At 41.2% G+C, this 17,183-nt stretch overlaps 1 protein-coding gene across 3 annotated transcripts in view; it reads right to left on the reverse strand.

Moving 5' to 3' along the window:
• The window catches only part of grk3 (G protein-coupled receptor kinase 3), a 75,008-nt gene that overhangs the window by 43,371 nt on the left and 14,454 nt on the right, over positions 1-17,183 (reverse strand). For all 3 annotated transcript variants that reach the window (XM_063477834.1, XM_063477833.1, XM_063477835.1), the window contains exon 2: positions 13,226-13,302. In XM_063477834.1, coding sequence (XP_063333904.1) covers positions 13,226-13,302 — 77 coding nt within the window. The remainder of the gene's footprint in view (positions 1-13,225; positions 13,303-17,183) is intronic.

The raw sequence follows: 17,183 nt of genomic DNA on the forward strand, positions 1-17,183 counted from the left end.
GTGAGATTGTTATGAGTAGTATTTTCTCCAATTTTATTTGTGAAGAAATTCATAAAGTCATTATTAGTTACGGTTGGCTCAACAGAGCTAGGACTTTTTGTTAGCCTCGCCACAGTGCTAAAGAGAAACTTAGGGTTCTTATTTTCTTCAATTAGTGATGAATAGTAAGATGTTCTAGCTTTATGGTCGGCTTTTAATAGAGGAATCTTTTTTCCAGTCTAAATGAAGACCTTCCAAATTAGATGTCATTTCCACTCCAGCTTATAAGTTATTTGCTGTAAGGTGTGCATTTGAGCGTTATACCATGGAGTAAAGTATTCCCACCATGAATCACATGCAGGGAAGATGTAAAACTATTAATAAAACAACTAACCTCTGCAGGAGCAGAGTTCAGGTAGCTGCTCTCCTGTGTTGGCACATGACATTGAAGATGACAGTGGATGAATTATATTCTTAAACTTAGTTACAGCACTTCCAGACAGACACATACTGTGATGAAATGTATTCCCCACTGCTGTGTAATCATTATTTTAAACTTAAATGTTAGTAGGAAATGAGCAAACATGAGGGTTTTCAGGGAATACTATTAAATGTTCAATTTCTATGACATATGTCAGAGCAAGATCTAGTGTGATTACTCTAGATCTTGCTCTGAAGTGGTGGGTGTGTTCTTTTAAATTTTAAAACTAACCAATTGAGTATAATAACATACAATACATTAAATGCCGTGTTGAGGCCATTATTTTTCAGCATCTACATGGATGTTAAAAATCACAATAAATATTTTACCTGAGCTTATCAGGTCCCATCATCTCTTAATGACCTTACAGTAGCATATCACCCCATTAGAGCACTTTGCTCTCACACTGCAGGCTTAGCTATTGTTCCGAGAGTATTTAAAAGAGTGGAAGGAAGAGCCTTCAGTTTTCAGGCACCTCTTCTATGGAACCAGCATGCAGTTTGGATTCAGGAGACAGACACTACAATATTTAGAAAATGGATGGCAAAAAGCGCATCTTACTTAACCTCTACCATTCTTACAACCATGTTTCAAAAGCCAATGGAAAAACACTGCCTCATTACACTAAAAAACCCCCAAAATAAAACAAAAAAAAAAAACCCAACCTAAAAACCTGAAAGAAAAAAAAACAAAAAACAAAACAAAACTCTTAAAAAAAACAAAAAAAACAAACAACAACAACAAAAAACCCCCCACACACGCTAGAGAAATTATGTAGTGTAACTTGTTTCCTTTTCCCTCCTGTGACCTCAGAAAAATGACAGGCTGTGGCTGAAGACAACCCTATCGGCTGGTTATGGCATCAAATGTAAAGTATATCAATTAACAGCAGATCTGTATTTGTATGCTGAACCTTTTTCTTGAATGCTATCGTTATTAACTGTGGGAACATGAGATTTTCTCCTTTCTTAAAGGATGCTCCAGTGTGTGCTCTGCTGAAACTGCTGTAGACAGGAATGTGTAAGACAGCACCAATAAGTCCATTTTAAATGCATTAGTGCTACTTTCAACCACACAAGACAGTGTGTAAGTAAGAGCAGTGATACACGCAAGCACACATGCACACACACAGTTCTGAGAGGGTTTCTCTGTGATTCATTGCCTCTACTGAGGAGGTCATAGAGTGTTCATATTTGTCTGAAAACACACATTATGGACAGATTTGGAGTTAACTGGGAACCCGAAATATTCTTTACTACTGAATTGGAGATGTTTTGAAATATAGATACTGTGTGCATGGGTTTGCAAACGCATATCAAACTGAAGTAAGAACAATAGGCAAATACATTGCTGATGTTCTCAAGAGACTAATCCAGCTGCAGATATGGAGCGCTGGTGGCGGTCGACTGTAAGACTGCTTGTGCTTCATTCCATGTTGCAGGCCATGTTAGAGGCTTACAGCTGTGTACAGCTGTGTTAGCTCTACCTACACACACTTACAGAATGGACGAAAAATGGTTTTACTGCTGCTTTTTTTTTTCTTTACTAAAAAACATCTTATGTATAAAGTTGCTATGCAACTGGAGTTTATTACCATCATAATTAAGGGTATGTTTAAAATGATCATTACATGACAATGGCAGTAAATTTGTACTATAAAGACATGACATTAATACTTATCCTGATTTTTGCTGTGGTACATTAACTAACTGCCTGCCATCAGATTCCTCAGATATGAAGATAGTGTGACTGGACTGGAGGCGAGGACAGTGTGTTGACACACACACACACACACACACACACACACACACACACACACACACGCACGCGCACACACATACACACACACACTCCTATCGTGGACAAATGCTGCATTCTGGGAAATAGAAACAGGAATAAATGTTGTTCTGCCCATTAGAGCTCTCCTTTCACATCTTCCTCTCCATTTCCCCACTCTCCAATTCTCATCACCTATTTTATTCCCCCTTTAATCAATTTCATTTCTCCCTGTCGACAAGAAAAAGCAGCAGTTCTGGTGCCGTTGCTGTGGCAACTGTAGTTGCTAGGCAACCCACAACTCTCCATCATCCATTCCAGAAGTCTGACAGATGGAGAAAAAGAATGCCAAGGCAAAAGTGAGAGAAATAAAAGGAGAAGGAAGGACTTTAGGAAAGAATGAAGACAAGGAAAGGGCTCAAAAATGAAGATGGAGCAGGAGCTGAAAGATGGAGGGTCGCTGTAATGTACTTCACAAAAAACACAGCAATTCCAATAAGCCATTCAGATGTCCTCTCTTCATTTGAACACCCTCTCAGCCTCCAGCCTCAAGTACAAGCATTCATTTTTTACTTCAGGTTGTCATTTATTAACACACTGTGTTAGTGTCAGGTTTTAAATCACTGTCCTCTAAAGCTTTAAATGATTTTACATGCATACAGGTCAGTCAGGTTGAAACAGAGATACCACTAACAGTCATGCTTTAATAGTGGAAATCACAGAGTGCTATTCCCCTGATGGCAACAGTTCTAGGTGGTGCAGCATTATGACACAAGCTAGCACAAGCTAGTGCTAGCCTTGCTGCTTGTGGAATGGCACATGTAGTAGCTGCTGTGTTGGCTAAAGTTTCAACTTTACACGAGGCTGATCAAAGCACAAGGGCAGCAATCCAACACAAAAGGCAGCTGTATGGCATCTGTCCTGACCAGTAGCTGTTTGTTTGCTAAATTTGTGCTTAGCTTTTTCCAAGCTATAGCCACCACCCAAACACTCAAACAGTACACTGTTCTGATTAGGCTTGATTCCTGTGGCCATCTTTGTTTATACAGATAAATGTGATCTCAATTTGATTTCAACTGACACAAGAAACTCTCTCCCTCTCCAGCGATATTTTTAGACTGGTTGCCTACTGCTGGTTAGTACCTGCACTATTCTCAACTCTTTACTACCCCTAAAGTATTCCCAAGTAGACAGAAACTCTCCCAGGGCTTCTTTTTAGTAGGACTGCCCAAAACACCTCAAAGTCTAGTAAGCAGTCCTTTTCATGGCGAGAAGCAGCAGATCTACTGCCTACAAAAATATGGCACCAGCTGACATAAAAGGAGGAATGGACTGGTACTTGTATAGCGCTTTTCTACTCTGAGCACTCAAAGCACTTAACACAACTTGCCTCATTCACCCATTCATACAAGCACTTTTTTCTATGCTCTTTCTATGCAAGTGCTTTCTATTTTAACATTTACATGCATTCATACACTGGTGAATGCACTGGAGAACACCTTGAGGTTAGTATCTTGCCCAAGGATATTTAACATCCAGAATGGAGAAGACTGTTATCGAACAGTATGACCTTCTCTACAGCCACAAATGGAGGTCAACATTATTTTGTCCCACTTTGACAGCAGTTGAAGCTGTGTGATTCAACCTTTCTTTACTAAAAAACAAAAACAAAAACAGGAGAGTGCTCTGAGGAAGGAGGGAAAACCTAGGACTCCAATAGTAGGGCTGGGTAACCAGTTTCCAGTTTGCATTCGGGAGACAGGCACTATCTTTACTTTTAAGATGAGGCCTAAAACGTTCCTTTTTGCTAAAGCTATCTTAGCTAGGTCTCCCTTGAACAAGAGGTTTTTAATCTCAATGGGATCAGTAAAAGGGGATCGTATGATTTGGGGGTTTTTCTCTGTATGTATTATTGTCGGGTCTACCTTACAATATAAAGCGCCTTGAGGTGACTGTTGTTGTGATCTGGCACTGTATAAATAAAACTGAATTGAAACTAAAATCCTTTTGAATTGGGAAATCGATTTTTTTAAACCCACCCCTACCCGACAGGTCTAATATTGTTATCAGACCTGTGCCATATCATATCATTCGTATGTGTTTACATTTACAATAGAACCAGCCCAAATGTGTCTGAGAGCAAGAGCCACATGAGCCTTTGGTAAGCTTCGTAGCTTACCAAAGTCGCTTGATGGATTGTTGGAGCATTATGGCTACCGTAGTCAGGAGCCTCAACATAATATTACTGTATTGTGTGTGTTTAACCTCTTTTTAAGTTTTGTGGATATTATACATGGTTATGCTGAGGATATGTCGGCCAATTTCCACTGGAAATGCATTTTGGTTAAACTGTCAGCAAGGAATTTGCATTTGCACTGTTAAATTTTTATATAGCTTTAATGCACATAAAAAAAATAAATAAATAAAAAAAAAACAGCTGCTTGTTTAAGTGAAAATACATTGATGGGGGTTTTTTTTGGCACTAATAAAGTTGTAAAGTATTTTGTCTCACGTCAATTATATCGTCAGTTATATCGTTATGGCAAATTTTCAAATATATATCGTGATAAATATTTTTGACCATATTGCCCTACCCTAGCGGGTACACTGAGGAAAAGCTGGAGTTACTTTAGAAAACTAAAGTGTTAAGCAGTTTGTTTGTTTTTTCATACCAAAAAGCCACTGTCACAGGCATAATCAGATGAAACTTTCCTTAGTTAGAACATAAGCTCCTACTCGGTTCCAACTCGCATTAACTCACCTTGGTTTGCTATGGTTTTCAGAGTCATAGAATGACCATTAGGTCTATTAGGTCTATACTTCTATTTTTTTTAACCCATTGTGAATATTTCATATGGTTATGGCTAGGGTTGTGGCTAGGGGTAGGGGTAGGATTACTCAGAAGTAACCGTCAAATTACCATACAGATAGGACGATTTGCCAAAGTAGGATGGTTTCTCAGAACACCAGCAACGAGGGAAATACAACGCTGTAGTCCCCGAGCCTGACAAAAAGCCACAGACCCAAGCAGCAGGTATATTGTTGCCTCGACATTCACCCAATTACGTCACCAGACGCACTGCTATAACAATGACCACGCACATTGGATGGTACTCGACTGTAATGGAAAACAAATGATTCGAATAGGTACTAATGGAAAAGAGGCTATTAAGTACCATAAGCACTAACAACTGTACTAAAATATAAATATCTAGTACTATTCTCATCAATTAGTGAGCAGTCTGTGAAATTTTAACTTTCATCCTTTTCCATGCATACATTTACTTTTACAATCTGCAGGTTTTTGGCTAAGAAGACTAGCCTGTTTGTGGTTTCAGATTTATTAGGGCCTACTTTTGCATATTTTTGATATTTATGAATGTAGTGAAAGAAGTGTGTCATGCTACTGGACTTTGTCGGGACCTGTCAGCTCTATATCTTTTAACCTGTTTAACTATGCTCGATCGGAATGGAGAAAACTGAACCACTTGCACTCTTTTGACGATGTGTGACCTCTCTCTGGTATTATCTCTACCTTAGCAGCTGATAAATTTTCCTTCTCTGCTTTGCTCATCAGGACATCCTGGCTGATCACAATTTTTTCTTCTGAGGGAATGGGCAACATGTAGACTGTGCTTGGCTGTTGTGGGGGCCTTATACCAACCTAGCGCACTGTCTGATGAGCCGTGTGTATTGTTTGTCTGATTGAATTTTAAAGCCTATGTTTACCTTCATTGACAAAATACAGTGGTTGAGTGTTCTGGGTACGTGTGTGTGCACCACACAACTAACTTACTACAAGAGATGAGTTGAGATGTTAAAAAATTAATAAAATAACAGCCCTGATTGGTGAGCTATCACCACTCACTTTAACCATCCACCTTCAGCACAGCCATGATATAATGTACAGCCTGTTGTATGTGTAGATCAGCATTTTTTTGTAATTTTACAAAAAAAATGCTGATCATTCCCAACATACATGTCCTACATTGGATCCTTCATGTGCAAAAACAACGCAACACATGGCCATCCCATGCTACAGACCATGTAGAAAACCAAATATATGCCTTTAAAAACATATTCAAGATGAAGTAGTGAGCAGTATGCCTGCTATATTTAGAGAGGACATCATGTCCATTACATAAGGGTCCATCCTGCCTGACCCTGACTGTGTCTGGCCCAGGGACATCGCAGGGAGGAGTCACCAAAGCCGCGCTCTCCAGCTGATGCAAAGCCAGGTGGACCTTCTCAACACCCTTTTTTTCAGCTTTGTGACACAGCCTTAAAAAAAGCCACCGAGTCTTACCCCCTCAGGGCTCAGAAGTCATGGACTATGAAGACAGCAAAGGACACTCACAGTAACCTTACACTAGTTTGATCCATGTAAAGCACAAACCTCAAGTCCTCTCACTTGTCAGTATTAAATTTTCTTGCAGAGAAAAGTCTGAACCACAAAATAAACTAGCTGATACGGTTTCTTCATCATGAAGTAAAAGAATTCCAGCAACACTGAAGTGCTTTCTTCCCGACCTTGGTTGTCATGACAGTCAACAAGGCTTATTGAGCCCAAGGACGAGGGCTGTTGAGGGTGCTAAAATCCAACAGAACACTCGCAATGCAGTTACAACTGCTGATTAAAAACCCACTTCCTTTTCTGATGCCAAAAGCGTGGGAGGCAGCAGGACTGACATGTGACAAAACCCAAAATGAATCCAAAAAATACCTGGCACCCATGTGAGCTGAATCCCTGAACACACCTCAAATGAAAGTGAAATACACCAAACTGGATTTGCCTGATAGATCTGTGTCAGGATATCACAACAAATTTAATGCCATTTCTCACTCTGGACATGGAACAAGGCATCATTTTCCTAAGAATCAAGTGAGAGGACAAACTGGACTTTTGTCACAGAAGAACATTTCTGCTGTGCTCACACAGTTTAGTGCGATCTAAAATCATGGCTGCAGAGATTTATCTGAGGCAGGCTGATAACTATAGCATGTGCAAGTCTCTGTGTAAGAGGGAAGACCTTACTTTGATGGTATGCAAATGAAAAGTCTGCAAAGTGAAATGTGTGTTAAAACTAAGGACTCGTGCAGGTTACAGTCAATGTTTTTACAAGTGCATTCCTCAGAAAAGCAGTTAACACACGTAAAAGGGAGGATTTTATCTGCTGCACTTTTTAGATAGTAACGCAGCAGCTCTGGGTTTTCTGGATATTATACAAGTTGCTGAAACTGCTACGCTGACACCTCCGTAGCCACGTGATGCTCAGTTGGAGTCTGTGGACAGCTATCTCGTTACTGAAACACGCAAACTTACACATTTGCCATTCAAATGTGTACAGCACACAGCTGACATCAAGCTTCACGCCTTGCAACTATTTCCATAAGCTGGCCTGGCTAATGCAGTGCTGTTTGAGAGGCAGTACTTCCACATGCGAGAGGACCGAGCGAGCTAAGCAGAAAGGAGAAATGAAGGACCAAAAAGATTCTTCTGCAACATCCTGTGAGAATGATTTGACGCACGTAGATAAAATTAAAACTTGACTCTGTTGCGTTTTCCCATCACTGATGATGACCAAAGGCACTAAAATATAAACTGAGATTTCAACGCCACCACAGATGACACCAGAAGGTATCTGCAGCAGCTTCACTCCGATGAGACTTTGCTGTGTTAAAAAAATATAATCCTGGTTCCAGTGATTGAAATGATACAGTGCAGGCCAGGCCGGTCACGTCAGGTAAAGCAGGCTGCATACGCCTGCAAGTGTTTCATCATAACAGTGCTCTCAAGAACTCAAGAGTTTCTGTTCACTGACACATACACGCTCACTCTTTTCACTAATGCCTAGTGTGTTTTCTCACGTTTTTTGATTGTTTGACATTACCACTGGCTCAGCCACCCCCCCTTGTGCAAACATTTCACTCACATTTGCAACTACAAATAGATGTGCGAGGACTATAAAACTTATTTAACAGCACGTCCGTGAATATCAAGTATTCAGTATTGTAGCTTATGATGGAGTCAGAGCACCTTTTCTGACAAACATGACAGTCAGGATCTGAAGCGCCAGCATTATGACCAAGACAATGAAAACAGTGGAGAGGAAAAAATGATTTTTCACAGTTGACAGCAGCACTTACTGTGATCACAATCACAATAAGTGCTGACAGTAAGAAGTCCATGAGAGTCCTTAATTAAATCACCTGTTCAGCAAGCTTAGACGTGTAACTGTGGTCAGTGCATCTAAAATACTAAAATACAATGAATTATACTCATCAAATAGGAAATTAGGCTTGTGATATTATATGATTTTATCTGACTGAAAAATTTTAAAGGGATTTTTATGTTAGTGTGACATTTCATAGTCAGTTCAACTAAACAACCTCATTAGACCTATTTGGTAAACTGTGGGTTTTTGGCATTCATGCCAGTTCTGCCCACAGGTGCTGATGTATAATGCAAGCTCCAAAAAGCACCCATCACAAAGATCTTCAGGCAGGTTATTTGTTGTAGGTATCATAGTGAAATGCCATGTTTGCTTAATATGAGCACATAGATTTTATTTCTATAAACTAGATGTCTAACAGCGCACATTAGGGATGCCACTTGAGTCCAGAGTGACGATAAAGCAGGGTTTGTTTTACCACGTGATTGACATGTTGCTAGCCTCAGTGCATGCCGTGTGTCAGCCAGACAGTGCATGCTCTTTGCTTATCGTGTCTGGTTTCAAAACACTAACCACATCCCTACACTCATCTTGAGCCTTGAAAACAGGTCTCCACTAAGCACTGGGTCACAGTGGTCATGGTGGCTGCATCCACCAAGTGTGTAGACATGTTTCCCACTGTTTTTCCAGCAGTGTCCAACTTACTGAAGACAATTAACACACTGGCCAAAATAAGGATTATTACATTACTGCAAGAGTGTTAAGTTTCACAAAGGTGCCAATAAAGCATGTGCACACCCACACAATGTGCAAGAGCCTGAGTGATAGTATGAGGTGGCAAAGAGAAAATAAGAGAGACTGTGATAAGGAGAGCAACAAATCTGACAGAGAAGAGACCTGAAGACAAGGAGAAGGAGGCAGAGAAAATTAACACAGTCTATTCCCAAAGAGGGCACAGATCAGAGAAAAGTAAGTAAAGCTACTAGAAGCCTGGAGGGCAGCTGTGGTCCCCTGGTACGCCACAAATACTGGCACACAGCCCGTCTGCTCAGAATGGAAACACTCGGAGGAGCCAGCACAGCGACGCTGCTACCAACTGGAGGGCAGGAGGAAACAGGAAATGTGACACTCTACCTTGAGTCACTGCTCTAAACACAAACAAAGCCGCCTTACAATGAATAACTCCATACAGAGAAGTGACAGTAAGCATCTGCACAACTAGCACAGGAAAAGAGTAGTGCCACACTGAGGCTGAACACAATCCTGATTTAGACCCAAGTGCGAGAAGCCTTTGTATTACAAATCACTTCTGTGGCAAAGGAGGACTGAAAAATTTAAGAATTACTGCATCAGGAATATTATTAGGTGGTTTATTTTGAACAACACTGGGGCAAAAAGTGGTCAACAGTTATGAGATCGTATTTAGTATCCCATCACTTTTGAGGGTCAGGATGTGAGAAAAAAATGAAGCCTAAAACACAGAGTCAAGAAGTGCCATCACTCCCATAGACATCCATGTTTAAAAAAAACCCCAGCACCAGCATTACTATTCAGAGATCAGTTTTAAAGGGGGTTTTTTGTAATCCTTCACAAATTTACAGGAACGAGGATGTGTGTTTTTAAATGGGATTATCTGACGACTTGCTGTGTTGTACAGACAGAATGCATGAAGCGTGCCGCACTGTACCATTGATGGCTAAGTTTGCTAGCTTCAGTAAGATACTTACTAGGATACTGAGTTACTTCACAACTCCAAAAGCTGCTCACTTCTAACAAACACCAACGTTGAGGCTTCAACTGCCAAGTCCAGAAACCACTGCGTGATGTCAAGGAGGCCATGTCCATCTTTCAATTACAGTTTATAGCCTGCTTTTGGTTTCAGAGGGATTTTACTGATTGATGCTACATAACATGGCTGAGCACAAACACATTCCGCATTAACCATCCAGTTATATCAAGTCATTTATCCCATTAATGTTAATAAGCGACAGCTTAATCTGCTACAGGCGATGATTTCTGTTTAAGCTCAGTGTCTGACACAGATGAGCAGCCTTCTGCCAGATAAAATGCTTCCAGCTCTCTCAGAGTGTAGTTAAGCAAAGAGGGGCTTTGAGCTGTGTGCTAACAGGTAGAGGATAATATTTACCAGCAAATTCATTTTTCATGACAGCATTTGCTTTGAGCTTTAAAAGCGAGGAAATGTTTGTATGCAAATATGCAAGATAGGGCTGCCACAATTAGTCGACTAGTCACAATTACATCGACTATTAAAATCGGCGCCGACGAATTTAATAGTCGACGCGTCGTTTGAAGCTTTGTAAGATCCCGAAAGACGCAGGAATAAGTAGTAGGATTTAAGAGTGTAATAACGGACTGAAACAGAAGATGGCAGCACTGCATGTCCAGGGATGCCAGCTGCCGTTAAACCCCGAAGAAGAAGAAGCTGTGTCCGGTTTCATAGCTGTGTCTAAATTTAGCGGTCGCATCCTTCGGAGGCCGCATTTGTAGCCCAATTACGTTACAGCGACGCAGCGAAGACTGTCCAAATTCAAAGACTCCACCAAACGCGGCCGAAAAATGCGGCCTTCATTTCCCAGATTTGAAGGATGGGTCGGGTGTATCCTTCATGGCCCAACCTATCCCAGAATTCATAGCGCGGCCCAGCCAATTCCAGTTTTCAACAATGGCGGCAGCTACTTAGTTTTAATATTACTCTTATTATTCTTTCTGGGCCACAAAATAAACTTTTAACATATTTTCAGGCGAGAATGTAGCTGTGTAAACTTCAAATATCTGCTTGGTTTATCAAAACATCACATATTTGCAAAAGTGCTCCGACGTTTTCGGAGATGTCTGTTACCCACCAGCTCGATAGCTAGAGGGCTCACTGGGGCCGGTGAGAACAGCGAACTTCCGGGGCACATCATTTTCAAACCCCCCGCGGTCTTTCGCTACTCAGGTTAAACATAATATGATATATAAGTCACTCAGATAATTTAAAAATGTTATTGTTTGGCTTTTTCCAGGGTTTTATTTGTTCCTCAGTAAATTGGTTTGGCTGAGATTAAAGTTATAGTTTTTACACAGCTGAATAAATGTCAAACAGAGAACTGATTAAACAAATGTGTGAAATGGTCGAGAATTTACTCCAGTGTCCTGTTATATTTTACATAGAAAGAACAGACGGCCGAGTTTATTAAACTCTGCAAATTTCATTAAAAGTTAAATAAACTATCATCTTGTCTTTATTTTTAGTTAGCACATACCTTAAACACTTCAAGCTGTAAGCTAATGATAGTTATATAAGAGCAGCCGCACGCTGGTGCAATAAGCTGTACGTTTTACGTCCAATGGATGCATGATCTGATTAGTCGACTAATCACAAAAATAATCGGTGACTAGTTGACTATCAAAATAATCGTTTGTGGCAGGCCTAATGCAAGAGAAGGGGGGGGGAAAGCGCCGACAGTGGTGCCTGCATTTCTTTTGGTCTGAAGTTGTGTTAGGTGGGGTTTTTTCTGTTGTTCTTTATTTTTCTTAACATATTTGAAAAACAATGCTGTTAACACGCGCTGAGTGAAGTATTGTATGTGGCAGTCATGCCTATGTTGAAGCTGCCTTTCCTGCCAAAAAATATCAATTTTTGTCCTTAACGGCTCAGTGTTATTTGTTCCTTTATGGAGAAAGTCTCCTTAGATCATGTAAACAGTGCACAGGAACCCTTCACTGGCTTTCGGAGCAGTGACTTTAGATAGAATCTCGTTTGACCTGAAGTTTTCACCTGGAAAAAGGGCATTACAATGCAAACAGTCTGACAGACAGCACTCAGACAGATTTGGCTTGGTAGATAAACTGAGACAGTTGAGGCAACACCAACTAGCTTTGCTGTGAACAGAAGGAGTGGTTACTGTAGTTCTGCAGTTACTAAAAGCCTTTCCTTTCAGTGAGACAAACAGTGAAGCCTGTTACACATATACTCACAGAACTAGAGTTAAATCCAGTATCTCTTACTTCACTCAAATTAAATACTGACAATAACAGTGGAGTGATTTATTCATTTTTGTTTATAATTAACGGCAAACAGACTAACCGTTCTCTTTTACTGGGACATTACAAGTGGTGGAGTGACAAACCAATCAAACAGTGTTGGACCACGGTAGCAAAGCTTTAGAAAAACTGACAAACACCTTCAATAGGAAAAGCGGCAGTGTGTATCTGTTAGTAAATCTGTGGATGGAAGCTAAATGAAACCTCAAAGCAGAAAGTGTAAAGTGTAAAGCATGCCTAAGTAACTGGTCACAGGGCCCATATGGGGTAAATGCTTAAACACACTGTACCATAAGTAAAGTGTTAGCTACCATTAACAGCCTGTTCACACATCATGTCCCAACAAATTCAATGAAACCAAAAGCAAAAGCAGCTCCATTAGAAGCTTCAGCCACTGGAGACCAATGGCGTTTATGTTCTCAGTTTGACTTCAAAAATGAATGAATGAATCATCATTACGACAAAAAACAAACAAAAAAAAAAAAAACACATTCCAACAATGCATCCTAACTGCATACACATCACAATATGTTCTGCTATACATTCATCCACATCTCCAATAGTTTCTTTGTTGGTTTTCTGCACTGAGGGAGATTTTTGGAGTAATAATACTGTAATGTGAGATGTGAAAAACCAGAACTTCACTATTGTGGCAGAATTCCTGCTACAGGAGCCATCTCTTCCTCTCTAGAGAAATGCTGCTGAATCCTAGTAACCTACGGTATGCATTTCTTTTACGCTTTAGCAGAATGAAAAGGTTGAGACTTACCAATTTTCTGATTGAAAATTTTGTCAAATGTCAGTTCATCTCTCTCCTCCAGGTACTTCTGCATCACACTGCGAATGCTGTGAACACAAGGTGGTGGGGAGAGGAAGAAGCAGATTAATATGCAGCACAGTTAGCAGCTCACTAAGCTACATGCAACAGCAGCTCAGCGACAGCAGTCCCAGCCTCCCGTCAGAGATCCGTCCCAGGTTTGGAACTCTCCCTGCTACCCGTCCCCACACAGCAGGAAAGGGACAAGGACACAAGGGAGGCTACAGCAGAACCTGGAGAGATACACGCTACCCTGGGAGCAGGTGTTAATGAAAATGAGAGCAGGGAGAATGAATCAATTAGCGCCCCCTCCATAGGCCCATTAACACTTCACCAGCTCACTTCATACACAACAACAGCAGAGGAAGGCTTCACCTACAAACACCTCTGCATGCACACACTGAGCATGTGCGAGGTGAACCCTTAACTGCAGTGGCCAAGATGATGATACAATAGCAGCGACCTTATCAGACAATGCATTACATTGTGCATCATTTCTCAATGCATTACAGTGCATAACTCATAAATGGGACACACCACAATAGTTAGCTTTTCAACAATGTATCAGTGTAAAATACTGAGCACTCTCCTATTGAAATGGTATTTTCAGTCTATTTCTAAGCATGTGAATGATTCATATTCAAGAATTAACTAAAACACATTAGAATATGTAAAAAAAAAACAACACAGGCTTTAAACTGTTTCATGTCTAAAAAGGAAATGATGTACTAAAACGATAAGTCGATTAACATCCGTCGTTTCTGTCTACAAATGAAAACAACAAATTAAACTTCCAGTGCACACACCCAGCATCAACCAAAGCACTGTCCACTGGCTACAAAGGCACTTCCATCAAACATTTGCATGAATTACAGCATACATACCATAAGACGGCCACACACACACCCAAGCCACAACTAAACGACTTCATGCCCAACTGAAAAAAGGGGTGCTACGCAAGCTACAATTCAATTTTCAATTAAATTCAATTATATTTATATAGCACCAAATCACAACAACAGTCGCCTCAAGGCGCTTTATATTGTAAGGTAGACCTTACAATAATACATTCAGAGAAAAAAACCCAATAATCATATGACCCCCTATGAGCAAGCACTTTGGCGACAGTGGGAAGGAAAAACTCCCTTTTAACGGGAAGAAACGTCCAGCAGAACCAGGCTCAGGGAGGGGCGGCCATCTGCTGCGACCATTTGGGGTGAGAGAAAGAAAACAGGATGAAGGACATGCTGTGGAATAGAGCCAGAGATTAATAACAAGTGTGATTCAGCAGAGGTCTATTAACACATGTTGAGCGAGAAAGGAAATACTCACTGCATACAGACTTCCCAGGTCTTATTCCCACACAACTTTATCTAGTTATGTTGTAGAGCAACTTAAAAAGGCAAAAACTACAGCAGGCTGAACCCTGAATAAACCAGCACAGTAGCAGTTTCTCCCCATGGAGGATTACTCTGAAAATACAAAAACAGAACCTATCTGGACCAGAGAGTGGAAACACTAACAGGCCACAGCAAGTCAGACACCAACAACAAGACCAAGGTATACACAAATTTTGTTCAACGTTACATCACACCCAATATGGTGGACAACTCTCAGGCAACGTGAGCATGACATTACGTGAGAAACGTGCTGTAACGGCCAGAGCTGAGATGGTAAAATTAGCCAGAAGCCCAGTGCTCTGCATCCTGGGCTTGTTTGGGCTGATTTTCATGGGAAAGTGGGAATGAACATCAACTGCAGCCACAGCAACAGGAACAAGAACCTAGGAAGTAGACACTTCCTCTTTTAGAGGTTTGTGTGCCCCACTGAATCATTAGCAGCTGACTCTGGATTATTCGCGCTAAACTGCACCACATAAAAGCAGCTGGTAATATTTACTGTACAAGTCATGCCTTATTGGACAGTAAACACGTGTGTGTGTGTGTGGGGTGGGGGGTGGGGGGGGGAGAGAGAGAGAGAGAGAGAGAGAGAGAGCGAGACAGACTTCTACACTGTATCTAGTTAGTGAGGTTAGCATTGCGTTTACTAATGAAACACAGTGCATTAAAATCAAATGAAGAGCATGTTGGAAGAAACCAAGCACATAATCTGCATTTGACTGCTCAAGATTTGAAAGATCACCAACTGCAGTGCCACATACAACACAGCAAACACACGTTTGTGGCGGAAAGATAAACCCTCAGAAGCACAGTCTCACAACACTGTCATGATGGTGTCACAGATGCATAGACATCGATGTGAACAGCTTTCATTGTTTTTTACCAGTGCAGCCCCCAATAACAGCAGCAGCATTAGCTCACGGGAGCAGATGACCGGAGCAGATCAGAAAACAAAGAGCCTCCCAGTGTAGAAATGCAGTGTGACTGACAGTGACTGTGGGCAAAAGACAGAAATAAAGCAGTATTATTTACAGGCATCCCCATGACACTGACAATCTGTGAGTGGCATGGTGTCAGAAGGGTATGAATGTAGCGTTAACGCTTGTAGGCACTACCTTCACTTATTGTGCGTCTTTATCCGCTTTGTCCACAGTCTCAACAGTCCCCACACATTTCTGAGAAGGACTGTGGCTGCAAGAGGCGGTGTTCAAAAGTCTAGCATTTCACTGGGCAGGTATCGGAATAATAATACATTCTATTTCTCCATCTTTAAGCATGATAAACAGCTGGTGGGACCAGTACATCCAGGTACTGAGGATCAACCAATGAGCCACAAAGCAGAGATACTAAAAACCCGGGACACTTTTAGGTTTTTAGATGACCTATAACAATGATGGATGTAGCTGACAGAAGACGACTGATATCAGCTTAAACGTTGCTGACTCTACTTTCACATTAAACCTGTTCAAGTATGCGTTCAGGTGTAAAATAGCTGACACACATCTCCTCCAGTCTTGTGTCAGTGTGTCGCCACGACCTCCCCTCACAACTTTTTTTTGGAATTAGAGGTGAGATAAACAAGTGTGTCTACATTACACTCCAATTTCTTTTTTTTAAGTCAGTACAGCAGACAGAAATATCACCTCCTGATTTCTCATTGATGATGATTGATCGATCACCCGTACGCATCGAGATACATCCGTGTTACAAGTGTCGGGCGTGTTTACAGATTGAATATGCCCCTACAGTGAGGAAGCTTTCATTTCTTATGAATCTCAGAACTTAAGACCTCAAAGAGGAAATTAGACAAACATCACCTTAACTGGCGAGCTGTCACCACTCACCCTGACCATCATCAATCTCAGCACCCACTAGCACAACCATTACAACACAATTCAACAAAATCTTCTGCTGCCTCCTCGGCGACCTTTATCAAAGCCACTCAACGGTGATTTCTGCAGCGACAAAGCAGCGCCCTGGAGGCAGAGACCCTCCCAATGTTAGGTGACCTGATTCTTTACCTCGCTACACCCCCTGACTGCATTTCACTGCAGAAAGAACAGGTTTGGTACACACTTGCTATTACATTTAAGCTCAGCCTGTACTAAGCAGAAGTGATGCTAGTCGCAGTAACAAGCTGCAGGTGGGTAAAGGGGTTACAAAACCAACATGTGTGAGGTCTGACTTTCAGCTCTGCATTAAAAGGTCACACACAGGAAAGGATTCTGAAATAGGTTAACTCAGATCATGTCTCTGCATTTGCTTTGGCCCCGTTTGGCGGTGGGTCAGTGCCAGTGTAAGAGGCACAAACGGCCGGCTTTCATTAGCTGTTAATCTGCACTCTGACGCTATAACAACACTGTGCTGGTGACCATTCCAGGCTCCAGGAAGTATGCACATGTGTAAATATTTAACATATTAACAGCTTGTCACTAGCATTTCTGTAGCCGGCTGTGTGGGCATGTAATTGAACTGTGCTGATAACATACTGCACAGTGCCAAGGTTCTGA

Source organism: Pelmatolapia mariae, linkage group LG7 (genome assembly GCF_036321145.2).
Source record: "Pelmatolapia mariae isolate MD_Pm_ZW linkage group LG7, Pm_UMD_F_2, whole genome shotgun sequence".
Taxonomy (NCBI): Eukaryota; Metazoa; Chordata; class Actinopteri; order Cichliformes; family Cichlidae; genus Pelmatolapia; species Pelmatolapia mariae.